The 14,761-nt window shown below is 35.8% G+C and overlaps 1 protein-coding gene across 3 annotated transcripts in view; it reads left to right on the top strand.

Annotated features, from left to right (window-relative positions):
* The window catches only part of LOC106549233 (phospholipid scramblase 1), a 30,321-nt gene extending 22,654 nt beyond the window's left edge, over positions 1-7,667 (top strand). For all 3 annotated transcript variants that reach the window (XM_087725419.1, XM_087725418.1, XM_087725420.1), the window contains 4 exons: positions 545-771; positions 3,760-3,921; positions 5,696-5,857; positions 7,264-7,667. In XM_087725419.1, coding sequence (XP_087581545.1) covers positions 545-771; positions 3,760-3,921; positions 5,696-5,857; positions 7,264-7,350 — 638 coding nt within the window. In that variant the 3' untranslated portion in view covers positions 7,351-7,667. The remainder of the gene's footprint in view (positions 1-544; positions 772-3,759; positions 3,922-5,695; positions 5,858-7,263) is intronic.
* The last annotated feature ends 7,094 nt before the right edge of the window (positions 7,668-14,761 follow it).

Raw genomic sequence — 14,761 nt, forward strand, 5'->3', positions numbered from 1 at the left:
GTGATACATAATCAAAATAACATTCTTTCTCAGAAAATCAAGGCCATTTTGCCCTGCAGCTGTGACAAGGTAACATCTTCAATTTTGGATGGTGCATGATTGGATCATATGATGGACATGTGGGTGCTTGGCAGGAACTCAAACTTTCATTTGGGTGGGGAAAACCTGGAAACTTTCAGATTTGGGTTTTCCCAGATGTGCCAATATGACATTTATAATCAAATGGAACTTTGAGGAAAATCAAGCCTTGGAGTCTTCTTTCATTAGGGATGTTAGTTGGAACCTTGACAGAGAAAAGGCAGAAAAAATGGCAGAGAAGACTATCTTCCTGAAGTCAGAATTTTTTGACTCATGGGATCCACAAAATACCTTCCTTCCTTGACCAGGTGGAACTGGCTGCTGAAATTGGATGTTGTTATGTTGTATTCATGTGTTATGTAATTAAATATTAGAGTCTGAATCTGGTTTCTCTTTTTTCTCAGTTCCTATTAATGATAAACACCTAGATTCACTTTTAATTGTAATGTATTTGCTTCTTTTTCAGTGATAAGTGGCTTTGAAACGTGTAATAAGTATGAAGTAAAAAATGCCATGGGGCATTGGATATATTTTGCTGCTGAAGAAAATGATGACTTCAACCTGAATTGTTATGGCCCTTTGAGATCGTTTACCATAAAACTCTTTGACAGTACAAACCAACCAGTAATGCAATTGTCAAGAGAGTTCCATTGCTCCAGTTGCTGCTGTCCTTGTATTTGTTGCCTGCAAGAGGTAAACAGCTTTTCCCCCTTCCTGTGCCCAACTTTTGATTCTTTCTATTAAATCGGTTTCTTTATCATCAAGAGAACAGCCATTGTGATTTCCTTCTAGTACAACTTCCAACAACTTGGCAAGTCAGTTGTGTCTTTCTCTACATGTTTTAGAGTATTTCAAAGGATTAATTTTACAGCTTTGTTTCAATTAGGAAGTCTTCTAACATCTAGATAGAACCAAATATTTACAAAAGCACTTGCAAGCTTTCGAATTTCCAGAAACTTATCATCAGGAAAGATGATTAAAATTTCAGGAAGAAAGACATTACAGAAGGGGAGGAGGTGTAGCTAATGTTATACTCATTCATGAGAATAATTGTGAGGCAAGGACATTGCAGAATACCATAAAAACAAAGAATATTCTGTTTCCAAGCAATAATTAGTGCCCTCCTTCATTTGTGGAAAAATTAAATTCAGCTACTAATGGTTCTATCCGTAATAAACAGATCCTTTTATTGTGTAAGGGCTGGACCTTTCTTTGTTCTGAAACTACATTATGATTTTCAAGTGATAGTTGCAGCTCTCTTAAGTTTATTTCTACCTGAACACAAATTTATCATATTCCAAGTAACCATTTTGCCTTAAAGCATGACTCTCTTATCAATTGATAGGCAAAAGGATACCTGTTATACCAGACTATATATGACACATACAAATATTAACATAACACAGAAAGAATAAAACTATTTTTAAAATAAAACTTGTCAGATAATCGAATTCCTTGAGTGCATCAGAAATGTGTTATTACTGCCAAAAAAGCCAACGCAGACTGCCCCAACAGAGAAATAGCATCAAGATCACAGGAAGAGATAATTACTCTATACTGCACTAGTGAGGTCATATTTGGAATATTGTGTCCAGTTTTGGTCTCTGATACAAAAAAGATGCTGAGGATTTAGAAAGAGTGCAGCATAGAGCAACAAAGATGATAATGCTGACTAGAGGTTAAATTATATGATGAATAGCTAAGCAAACTAGGTATGTTTAATCTAACAAAGAGAAGGCTTGGAGGAGACATAACAGCAATCTTCTAAAACTTGAAAGGCTGTCACAAGGAAGAGAGCATTTATTTATTTTCCATAGCACCTGAGGGTAGGACAAGATGCAATGGATAAGGAGATATCTAAAATGGAACAAAAAAAGAAATTTCCTGAGAGTTAACATGATTAATCAGTGGAACAGCTTGCTCCCCAGAGTTGTAAGTGCTCCATCGCTGGAAGTTTTCAAGAAAAGATTGGACAACCATTTGTCTGGTCCTCAACTTACGATCATATTGAGCCCCAAATTGATGAAAAACTTGTTAAGTGAGTTTTGCACCATTTTATGGCTTTTCTTGCCATGAATCACTGCAGTCATTAAATTAGTAACATGGTTGTTAAGTGGTTTCCCCATTGACTTTGCTTGTCAAAAGATTATAAAAGATAATCATATGGCCCAGGGACCTTGCAACCATCATAAATATGCACCAGCAATCAAACATCCAAATGTAAATCTTGTGCCATGGGGATGCTGCAATGGTCTTAAGTGTGAAAAATGGTCGTAGGTCACTTTTTTTAATGCTGTTGTAACTTCAAATGATCACTAAGCAAACTGTTGTAAGTTGAGGATTACCTGTATAAGGGTTCCTGCCTTTGGTAGACATTTGGACTAGAAAACCCCAAAGATCCCGTCCAGCCCTATGATTCTATGAGATTCTAGTTTAACATTTATAATGTTAAACTAGAGATTTATGAGATTTAGAGCAAAAAAGGCAAGCTAAAACAAAGGAAATATTACACAATGGAATAGTGACAATTTCATTGTCCTATTCATCTAGACCAGCGATGGTGAACCTTTTTTGGCTCAGGTGCCATAAAGGGGGGGAGTGCAAGGGGGTCGTGGGTGGGCTTGCCACACCTATAATGTAATGCGCACATGAAAGGTGCTCCTTTTTTTGCATGCTTTTTTCACCTTCCTCAGGCTCCAGAGGTGTTGTAGGAGCCTGGGGAGGGCAAAAACAGCCTCCTACGCCCCCCCCCCCGAAGGCTCTCTGGAAGCTTCAGGGACCTTCAGGAGGCTTCATTGAAGCCTCCAGAGGACTACAAGCAAACTGGAATTGACTTGAGGGCAAAAAATTGAATGCTGGCGAAAAATGGCTTTAAAAAAGACTGAATGCCTTGCGTGCCCTGACAAATGGCTCCATAGCCATAGATTTGCCATCCCGGATGTAGACCTTTTGGGTTTTTAAAGAAATTACAAATAGTTTGCTATTATCTCAGGCTGGATTTGACCTGCTCTGAAAAAGAGATTTGGCTACAATGGGTATCATACTTAAGCTCCTATCAGATAATTGAAGTGAGAGAGGTCCCCTATGTGATCTGAAAAATTATAACGGCTGGGATGAATTTACTATACTTACAACTTTTTTTGTAGACATGACTGATCCAAGGAGATACATTTATCCTTATAGGAAAATTAGCCTTCCAGTTGCAATACATGAATGTAGGTTTGAGAGTAAATAGTTCTAAAGTAGTCAAATGGTTCCATATTAATATCCAAGCACAATTCCTTATTACTTTGGAATCTAAGTTTAGATCATTTTGTATGTGTATATTGAGAATTTGTTTCAGCATCTTTCTTCTCTAGATTGCACTGGAAGACAAGATGTCTTCCTACTGCAGGTTCATGATCTCATGAACCTTTGGGGGGGTTAGAAGAGAAGGATGATAAGATATTTAAGGCTAAGAAAGTGATTTACCTTCTCAGGTATATTTCTGTTCTCTATATATTATCTATTAATTTTGCAAAATAAGATCCTAAGTCTTCTTATTTCAACTTTCAGCATTAGTGTACACTGATTTTAACTATGACAGAATTAAATCTTGCTTGTGTACTTTGTGCTAGATAAAATTATAAATCTACCTTTTGTATTAACTGGGATTCCCCCGCCCCTTTCTCTCTCTTTTAGCTTGAAGTTCAGGCACCTCTAGGCAACATCATTGGGTATGTGAAACAAAACTGGCATCCATGCCTACCAAAATTTACTATTCAGAATGAGGCCAGAGAAAATGTTCTTAAAATTACTTCACCTTGTGTGTCTTGCCAATGCTATCAGGATGTTAATTTTGAGGTAAAGACAATCTCCATTTACTATTTATTAGTAACACCTTAGACCTGGACTATATACACTAATTTATTATTTATAATTATTCCAGAATATTTTTTATTGTGGAGAGAATTAACAATTCTGAAGACTAAAGATGAGATTACTGAGTTTTGTTTTTAATGGAATTCCATGTTTTTATCAAGCTTAATCTTACAACATGTCTAAGTTTTATCTTCTTTTATATCCTTTTATGTCATAAATATATATGAAATATGTTGACTAAACCAGCACCTTCTAATATTAACTTTGTTTTCTTGGAGCTAATTTGTTAGTTATACTTTGCCAGTTGTGCGACTATGATTCTGGAACCATTTAAAACAAACAAACAAATAATATTTTAAGTAATATATTCATGTGAATATTTACAGTTCATGTGATGAGAAGAGTTTTAAATTTCTCGAGCTTTCTCAAACTTTTATCATTTTTTCCTTAATTTGGTAAGTTATTTTGAAATATAACTGTTATCACTTGTCAATTGCAGTCCCAAAAAGGAAAGAATGAAGGAATATATTTCAGTTGAAAGATATTACAGGCGAAAAGGGGGGAAAAACCCTTCCTTTTGTTTTGATTAGATTTACAAAATGACAAAACCACTATAACATTTTTTTAAAATAAAGGGCAAGGGGAGAAAAATTAATAGCCATAATACCTACAATATCAGTAACGATGTCTACTTCAGTGAATATATTATGTTTGAAGGATATTAATGAAGAAATGGCAGATGTGAAATAAATTTTGCTTGATGCAGAATGCATTTATAGAGATCCAATGATGGAATCAGAAATATTGGAAAAGACAAAGAAGTTACTTAAAGTAGAAATACAAATGGCAAGCCAAGAGAATGGTCCAGATAAGGATTTTTTACTTGTTATACAAAAACAGGGAAGTGCAAATGATAAACTAAAACAATGACCTGGACAATGTCCTTCCATTTGATTTACAAAGGAGACTTGTTAAAGCCTTGAAGAAGTCTATGTGATAAGATGAAGAAGAATTCAAGAGAAATCAAATCTTATATTAGTAACTGAATGGATTAAAGATTAAGCTTTTCAGAAGTAGAAGGAAGAAATATAAAATTGAATTATTTAATGAAGGATAAAATAAGGCATTTTTATGGAATTCTGGCCACACCTTTGTAGATTATCTTTGCTGACACAAGTGTTGAAAAATTGATATTTTTATAGATTTGCTTATAGATAAGAAATAGGAAGAAGATATACCTTTTTTAATCTCATAAGAGCTACCAAAGTTGTTTATTCTTGTGATGAAGATTAGAAGCCACTTCTTTATTTATTACTTTTCTGTTTCTTTCGCTCAGCCTTTTTTCTTTCTTTTAATTTTTATTTCTTTATTCTTTTTATTTTTTTACTGTCCTTTCTCTGAGTTGTTTGTATTTGTTTTTATTAGTATAATTAAAATACTCCATAAAATGTGTAACTATAGTATACTTATAAATATAAAGGAGTTGTGCTGATCATCTTGAAGTAACATGATGCTTTTCAATGAACATATTTATTTATATTGAAATTTCTTATTTAATTGGTGGGGAAATATAAAAATTAATTCAGCTACTTTGAGATATTGTCATGCTATCTGGGACATCAATATGGGGAATTTAAACACTGGGAAGGAAGATGTAATACTTTCTTAAACATAATGTTTGTATTAAAAATTTTAATACATTTTACAAAGGGTAAAATCTGTTTTTTTTCTTTTTTCTTGTTCTTTTTAAAATCAGGTGAAAACTGTAGATGGGAAATCTACAATTGGAAACATAGTAAAAAAATGGACTGGTTTAGCAAGAGAGGTTGCTACAGATGCAAGCATTTTTCAAATTCACTTTCCAATGGATCTTGATATTAATATGAAAGCAGTCATAATGGGGGCCTCTTTTCTTATGGTAAGTCCTAGGCCTAAAACATTACAGTACAGTGCATTCTGGAAACAATTGGTTCATGAATCTAGTAAAAGGAATTTAAGACAAATCAACTCTTAAAGGAAAAGGTAAAGGTTCCCCTGGCACATTTGTGGTAGTCGTTCCCGACTTTAGGGGCCGGTGCTCATTTCCAGTTCAAAGCCAGAACCAGTGCTCTCGAAAGACATCTCCTTGGTCAGGTGGCCAGCATGACTAAATGCCAAAGGCACATAGAACGCTGCTATCTTCCCACCAAAGGTGGTTCCTATTTTTCTACTTGCATTTTTACATGCTTTCAAACTGCTAGGTTGGCAGAAGCTGGGACAAGCAGTGGAGCTCACTCTGTTACGTGGTGGTAGGTATTCGAACTGATGAACTGCCGACCTTTCTGATTGACAAGCTCAGCACCTTAGCCACTGAGCCACCGCGTCCCCCCAATGAACTCTTAGCAGCCCATAAACAACATATCCACTTTTTTATTGGTAGTAACCTTCTACACTACCAACAGCAGGTGTAGGACAGGAGATTGAAACTTAGTATGTGTAGGATTTAATTTAAACAGAAATCTTGCCTCTGCAAGTTTAGCCCTAGCAGCTCAGATCATCCACTTAAGTTGAAATTTTGCTGTGCAACTTATAGTAGTTGGTAAGTAATATGCACTGAGTGCTGAGGTATATGTGTGAGGACAGTGTGTTTTAAGCTCTTGTGAGACAATATGATCTTGATTGACTTAAGAAAAATGGACAATTTTTTTATGACATCAGCTCCACCACCTATTAGATGGGTTAGATCCATATACTTTTAGGTTGATTACAATTTCATGAAGGTAAAAGGAAGCCAGGTGAAAATGGGATGAAGATGGTGACTGAAAGAGGTAGCAATTCATCTATCATCAAGAAAACATCATTTGATTCAACTCTTTTAGAGAATTATCAACTAATCTCCAATCCCTTTTGGGGGAGAAATGTAGAGAAGGTGATGGTTTTATCTATGTGGAAACCTTGGATAAAATACATTATTTGGACTTTTTTCAGTCCAGCTGCAAGCTAAGCTGTGGTATTAAGATCTCACTTTCTGCTCTTGTGAATAACCTGTGGTGAGACTGTGATAAGGAATGATGCATTTCTAGTTCTACTTAGTCCGTCAGTAACTTTTTACACTATCAAACATGGTATACTTCTTGAGATTGGTAATAAGAGGAGGAGGAGGCACTGTCTACACTCCTTCCTTGAAGATGTTATTAGATATCCCAACAGTCTTCTCAAACATTCAAGAGTTTGTAGGTTAATTCAGATGCTGTTTTTTGGAATAGCAGATATAAAATATGAATAAACAAGGGTTTTAGTCTGAAGTTTTTTCACTAAAGCTTTTCTTATTCTTTTACATTTTAGGATTTCATGTTTTTTGAAAATGCTGGAAACAGAGGGAACAATCGTAACAGAAGCAACAATCTTAATAGACGTAGACGTAGACGTTAACTGAAACCAGGACTTTAAGAGTCTCATGACACTGAATTAAGCTTGCAGGAAGAATTTTATTTCTTTCTAAAGTTGCTTATTTCAATATTTACAATCATATCTTTAACTATTATACCATATATGTCAGAATATTCCATATAATTCAAAACATTTGTCAAATATTGATATACAATATATTGATATCCCTGTATAATAACAAAGGTATATAATTTATAAATTCAGCTAAATTTCAATCAGTAAAAAGATATACTCCATTTGCTATTTTTTTCCTACTCTTATATATTAAGAATTGCCTTATTATATCTTTCTGTTTTGTAATTTCTGTGTATCATGTTGCAGTAATAAAATGAACCAAAGAATATTGTCTCAATATTCAGACAAATAACAGAGAAATTCAATAAAGTTGATATTTTCCTTTTTGAGTCATTTATTTAAGGAATCATTAATACACTTGCTTCCTAAAACTCTAACTTTGGCCTGTTCTCCAACTGGCAATCCTATCCAATATTGTAGAATAATCTTATTTTCCTGAACCCTCAACCATATTTATTATTAATTGGCAAAGAGGAGTAAGTTTGCAAGTTCTTTTGAGAGCAAGAATAATTAAATTGCCTTAATTGCTTGAGTCAGTTTTATGTTCAATAAAAGTTTTCAAACCAAATATCTTAAGGAAACAAAAAAACCCTGATAGAAAAAAACTAGGAGTCATTTTCAATATACAGGTAATCACTGTAACAGCTACGAAGTAGGACAGACAAAAGACTAGCAGAGCACATCCATTAATACCAACTAGCAATAAAGAAATGAGGAAAACTCCTTAATCTCAGAACAAACTTGCTAGCACTAATAATGTTACCTAGTTGGATAATGAAACATCTCAGGGATGTTCAGGGAGATCAGAAAGCACCAAAGATTCCATAAATGTTTAAAACAGTTCTTTTAACTGAAAATATACCTGGATGATTAAAAAACTTTAAAGAATGAAGGCTGATTGTTCGATCCTGGGTAGAGGCAGATATTTCCCTAGTACAATGAGAATATATCTGCAGCGAACTCCACATTGATGACAGGAAGGGCATCCGGCCAATAAACACTCAGCTCCAATTGCCCCGACTCCACACCAATGCAAGGGATTGCAGGTTCATTAAAAAACAGAAATTAAAAACTTTAAAACAGCCTTGTCCTGGGAGATTTCAGTCTGCCTTTGCTTCATGTGGAATTTGAAATAAATGTGGAGTCCATGGTCTCTGTGACAAACATGAATCTAATGTGAGTTATTGAGGTCCTATCACAGATTGGATCTCTTTGTCCCAGAACACTTGCAAAATGGTTAGAAGTTGGGGGAATATCTATCCATTCTCAGATTACTCTCTGTTTCCTTGAAATGGTAAAATTTTGGATTTCGGATTAAGCAGTGGATTAACCCATGGGGACACAAAAATCCTGGAACTTGGGAAATGGAAGATTTTTTTTATTTTATAAAAAGCAATTATAGTCTCTCTATTTCTTGATGGTATTATCCAAATATATAATTCCTGGCACATTACTTAACTCTTATGCCTTAATCCTACTCTTATCTAGTAGTCCTAATATCCTACACCTGAGTCTCTACCTCCCAAACTAAGAAAAACACATGGCAGTTACTTTGGCATAGTTTCCTTTATTATGCTTTATCCATTGAAAGAAATCTTGCCAAATCAGAGCAACAATTTGCATCACTATAGATCAAAGGCCCCCAACCAAATTGGGCACCAGGAATTGGTTTGGCGGAGAGAGGTTTTTCTGTGGACCAGACATGCCATGGTTTTGCATGCTGCCTGCATCTTGCAGATGGGGCTTTGCTTGTTTGCACAGACTGGTTTCTGGCATGTCTTCGTTTGGTGCTTGTCTACAGACCAGGGGTGGGGGATAGCTGCTGGGAATCACTAGAGAGGATTTTTATCCTACTTTTTCCTTCCTCCTGACCAAACATTGCGTGCTTCACAGCCTCAGAGCCAGAGGTGGGTTCCTACCAGTTCGCACCTATTCGGTAGGACCGGTTTGTCAAATCTACCGAACCGGTTAGAAGAGGTTCCACCAGTGGACCCGGAAAGCAGGCCACACCTACAGAAGAGGTTCCAAAAATTTTTGAAATCCACCACTGGCAAGGATCTTGTAACTTGACAGCTTTAAGACTTGCATGCTTCAATGCCAGAGTTTCTGAATAGCTACTTGGACCGACCTAAGTACTAATTCATAATTTCATATCCAGTCACATGGGCGGCAAGCCACTCCCATTCGGTCACATGGGTGGCAAGCCACTCCCACAAAGGAGGCCACACCCACAGAGTAGGTTCCAATGATTTTTGAAACCCACCACTGCTCAGAGCTATCTGGAATGGAGGGAATACAGACTACATTTCACCAGATTCAGTACTTCTAAATCAATGCTTGTAGTGTTAAATTTTCCTTATCTATTTTCTTTACCCTCTTTATCTTTACTATAGGTTTAAAGACCACTTTCATCTATCATATTAATCTACTCTATTTCTCTACAATATATTTCTAACCACTAAGTGCTGTATTTCTTTGTCCCTAAACTCAACAAATTATTGCTTCCAATACCTATTTGAAATATATACGTATATTTCTCACCTACCCACCCTGTTTTCCAAGCTGCTGCTTCCTTTCCTGTTGCCCCCTTTGAAGCAAGCTGTGGCTTTTCCCACAGGCCTTCTTCAACTTTAGTGCTGAGCTTTTTGCTTTGGTTTGCTCATCCCCATATGGCTCCAGAGTTCCATGAAATTCAACTAGTTATTCACCATCTTGAATAGCTGAAAAGGGAAGGAAGAAATGAGCACATGCAATGCATCAACAGGAAGCCAACAATAGATTCAATGGTATTGGACAATTTCTGGCTGGTCTTCAACCTTTTCTGTTTGGGGGGAAAATTATAGAAATGATGATTCGGCCAGGGTGACTCAGATTATCTGGATCCCTTTTAGTTGAATGTCAGGCCTTGATATAATCTTAAAGCAGCATTGATTTTTCTAGTGGAGAATCTCTGGTGGGATAAGGAAAATGTAACTTTCCTAGTTGTTCTTAATCTCTTGACAATTTTTTAATACCATTGATCACAGTATTTGTCTGAACCTATTTGAGTGTTTGGAAGAATGTTTTTGATAGTTTTGCAGATGCTGTCCCATATCCTGGAGTCAGAAGGATGATTATGCACTTATCCTGTATTGTCTTTTTAAGGATTTTTTAAAATGTTTACATTATGTCTTCTTGAGCCATTGCTGTTTACAACTTGAATAATTCAAGTTAATCATATAAAATAAACATGAATTGGAAGTATGTCTATCAGGGATGAATTCCTGTACTGGTTGCTACCAGTTTGCTTCTCATGCGCTTTGCTCACCTGCCCACCGTACATTGTTCACCCATGCGCAGTTAACTGTTAAACATGCCGGCAACAGCAGAAGAGACCAGGGAATTCGTTTGGGTACATGGCAAGCCTGGGTCGCTGCCGGTTTTGCGACCCAGGCCAAATCACCACTACCAGTTCAGCCGAACTGGGCCAAAGGAGGACCAACCCACTTCTGATGTCTATCTGCTTGTAAAAAGAAAAAGAAAAGACAAGCAGAGAAGGTAGCGCTTCAAGTACAAAACTAGATTAGGAGTTCAGAGAAATGCCACCAGTTTGCTTCTGGGTGATTGCCCATATCTTTTTTTTGTTGCAAACATTTATAAACCTAAAAAGATGAATTAGAATTTTATTCTAAACTATATAATCCAATTTTTGGGGGCTTTCAACTAACATCCGATGTGAACCCACTCTGATTTGTAACTGAGTTTATTCTTAATTTATTCTGATATAAACTGCTTCCCAATTTTATCATTCAACAAGTTATGATTTTGAAATCATCACTTAAAGAAATATGTGATCTCAGTCACAGATGGAATGGAACAGCCACTTCTTCAATGTGACAGTACAATTCATCCAAGGAAGTCTATGTAGCAATAACACTTAAATGTCTCTGGAATTCTGTATTTATTGTTCTCAGATTTCTCTAAAATAACGTCCATTTTATATGTAAAACATAGGAAGTCATGCAAATTCGATTCTTGTAAACTCATGTGATATACAATAGATTACATAGAAGAAACTTTACATAATATCATTATCTTACCTACTACTACTGAGATACATTCAAATATTGCTTTACCTTTCTATTCACCATGTGGTCTGCAGGGGGCACTGCTGCTATAGTTTTATGAATATTTGTGATTTTTCTTGGAGTTCCATTTCCTCACTCCCAGAAATACATATGCTATTTAATATATTTCGCTATAAATACAATAAAAAATATTCTACAGTCTGTTATAAAGGTATGCCTATGTCTATACAAATAAATACTTTGTCAAACTCTGTTTCCAATTTCTCAGTTTTTTTTCCTACTTGGGGGGGGGAACCTCATTTTCAGATTATTTTTGAATTTCATATTTTTAAACTAAATATTTTTACATGGTGAATAGTGTTAATGTCATTTCTCTGTGACTTTTATCACTGGGCAACTTTTCATAACTAACAGAATAACAAATCTAATTCAAAGCAGCAATTTATATCCTTGAGTTGAAATTTCTGCTCCTGGGAGGATCTCTAATTTAAACATCCAATATAAATGGCTGTTTAATCTTGGCTTCCTATCTGAAAAGATTCCTGAGAGTTCCTTGAAATAACTTCTTTGGGGATTTAACTGAAACTAAGGAACAAATTCTCTCAATTAGAGATCAATTTCTTCATCTGTCATTAAATATTATAATGTTTGAATTTATATCAAGCTGCAGATCCGTACAAACTATTCTTGAAGAAATTCCACAATAAGTTAAATAAATTTAGTTTTACATTAACAGTATGGGTATTCTCCCCTCCTCCCAAGTTTTAATTTGTTCACTGTAATATTTATTGTACAATAATTGTTGTATCAGTTTTCCTTTTCCTATGAAAAATTTAAGAGAATTAAAAAGAAGAAAGTCTTTGCAGCTCCTGACTGATCATCAATATAATAAAGAGAGACAGACTATCTTGCCCCAATGGGATTGGAAGATTGTTATGGCAGAAAGGGTGATTTGTGTACCCTCGTCAGCCAAGGAATTTCAGCTGGTGGGATCTAGGAAAAAAGCCTTTTCTGCCATGGTCCCTGTTCTTTGGAACATCTGGCCTCAGGAAGTGAGATCCTCTTCACTCTTCTGGCCTTCCTGAAGGGCCTTAAATATTGGCTCTGCTAGTTGACCTGGAACCCCAATAGATGTTGTGGCCCATCAGCGGAGCCTGCAGCAGAGTTGGACAGTGAGCAGGTTGGGGAGGAGCATGGGCCAGTCCTGGAGGCTGGGGAAGGCTCGGACAAGGGCTCCACACTGGAGGTAGAGACAGGGCTGAGGCCATCTGGCAGTGATCAGGTATCTATGGAACTAGACAGTAATGAGGTAGAGTAACAGCTAGAGCCTGTTCCCAATGTGCGCATGCACAGAGCTTCCAGAAGAAAAAAAATCTCGGAAATCAGGGGAGACTTGGGAGTAAAATCATAGGTAGAAGGTGATTGGCCCCTCCCATATGACATAAAAGAGGAATGAAAGGGGAGTGGGCTTTTGCAGGAACAATTTATTTGTTCCGTAGTTAGATTCGTTTCAAGGGTGTGCAGATCTCTGTGAATCTGTATGTGCAAGTCTTTCCTTGCACAGCATCTCATTTGGAAAATATTTACACGGCAGTCTTCTAAGATAGATAAGGTCTGTAATGATAAATATTCCTTTGAAAGACTGTTTCCCAGGCCTTGCTGAATGTGAATGAGAGGAATTCACATTCATTTAATAAAAGGGGTTTTGTTGGCACCAGGACTCTGCCTCATGCTTTTTGAGGAAGCCTAGGTCAGAACAATAGAGATTGGTGCAGGGACATAGAAGGCACCATCTCTGCTCTGCTGAAAACATTGGTTTTTAATCTGAATTTAATTCTTGTAATTTTAAAATTATTTTTATATTTATAATTGTTGTTTCATATATATCTTTATTGCATTGTACCCAGAGTCACTTTGGATAGTGAACTTATATATTAATAAAAACATAAAGCTCTCTCTCAGACACACACAGACATATAAAACAGGAACACACATTTTCTTGGAGGCAAATTTTCGAACTGACCAAACAATAATTATTTCAACTCAAAGCAATAGTATACCTGGTTTTATAAACTTCATTTTATTTCCCTTCTGCTTTTGGCCAAGGTGAAGAAAGAAATAGTAGCTAGTTCTTCAGAGTGAACAAGGAGTTACTGTGTTCTCTGTATCTTTTCCACTGGCCAAATCATGGGAAACCAAGGAAAGCTGTGAACTAATATGTACCGAAAGAAATGGAGGAAAAAAATTCTTAAAAGCAGGACTTGTAAACAGTAATAGTTTCAGAGAAGTTTGATAATTGGGTGCAGAAAAATATTCTGGAAAATAAATATACTAGAATTCTGAATAGGATTACTTTCCTTTCAAATACACATCCATGGGATAGATGGAAATACCAATATGTGCATTTAATGAGGCTTTTTCAGAATAGGAAAGGATTGTAATACATTGTATTACGTCTTTTTAAAAATAGATCTATTTTGTAAATCCATCCTTATTACAAAACAAACTAGTTAGAATCAATTACTTCCCATAGAATCCCAGAGCTGGAAGGGGCTACTTAGGTTCCTGATTCTCTCCAAACCCCTGCTTAATGCAAATTTAAACATTCCAGACCTCAGCTGAAACCATGCTTGAACAAATTCAGTAAAAGGAAGTCTGTCACAACTTTGGACAATTGCTTTCACTGTCATTGTACTCTTCGTGTTAGGAAGTTATTTCTAACATTCAACCAGTATCTATTTTTCTGTAATTTAACTTGATTATTTCATGTCCTGCATGTTGTAATAAGAAAGGTCATGATCTTCTGAGTGGCATGCATTGAGTTATTTGAAGAATGCTATCACATCATTCTCGGCTGTATTTTCATTGGACTAAATATACGTAACCATATCCTTTGCCCTCTTTTCCTAGCTGCTAATTTTTAGTCCCCTGGTTGTATTTACTCTCCTTTGCAGAATCCTTGTTAAAATGTGGTACTCAGAAAAATAGAGTAAAGAAGAAACTGTCCTTGTGATATATTTATTTATTTATTTATTTGAGTTTATTTATATGCCGCCCTTTTCCCTGGGGGGACTCAGGGCGGCTCACAAATATATTTTATAATATATATTATAATATATATTTTATATATTATCTGGATTTAATCTATCAATCTATCTATCTATCTATCTATCTATCTATCTATCTATCTATCTATCTATCTATCCATATATCCATCTATTTATCTTCCTTCCTTCCTTTCTTCCTTCCTT

Source organism: Thamnophis sirtalis, unplaced genomic scaffold (genome assembly GCF_051295495.1).
Source record: "Thamnophis sirtalis isolate CommonGarterSnake01/CBP01778 unplaced genomic scaffold, rThaSir2_p1.2 scaffold_11, whole genome shotgun sequence".
NCBI classification, from domain to species: Eukaryota; Metazoa; Chordata; class Lepidosauria; order Squamata; family Natricidae; genus Thamnophis; species Thamnophis sirtalis.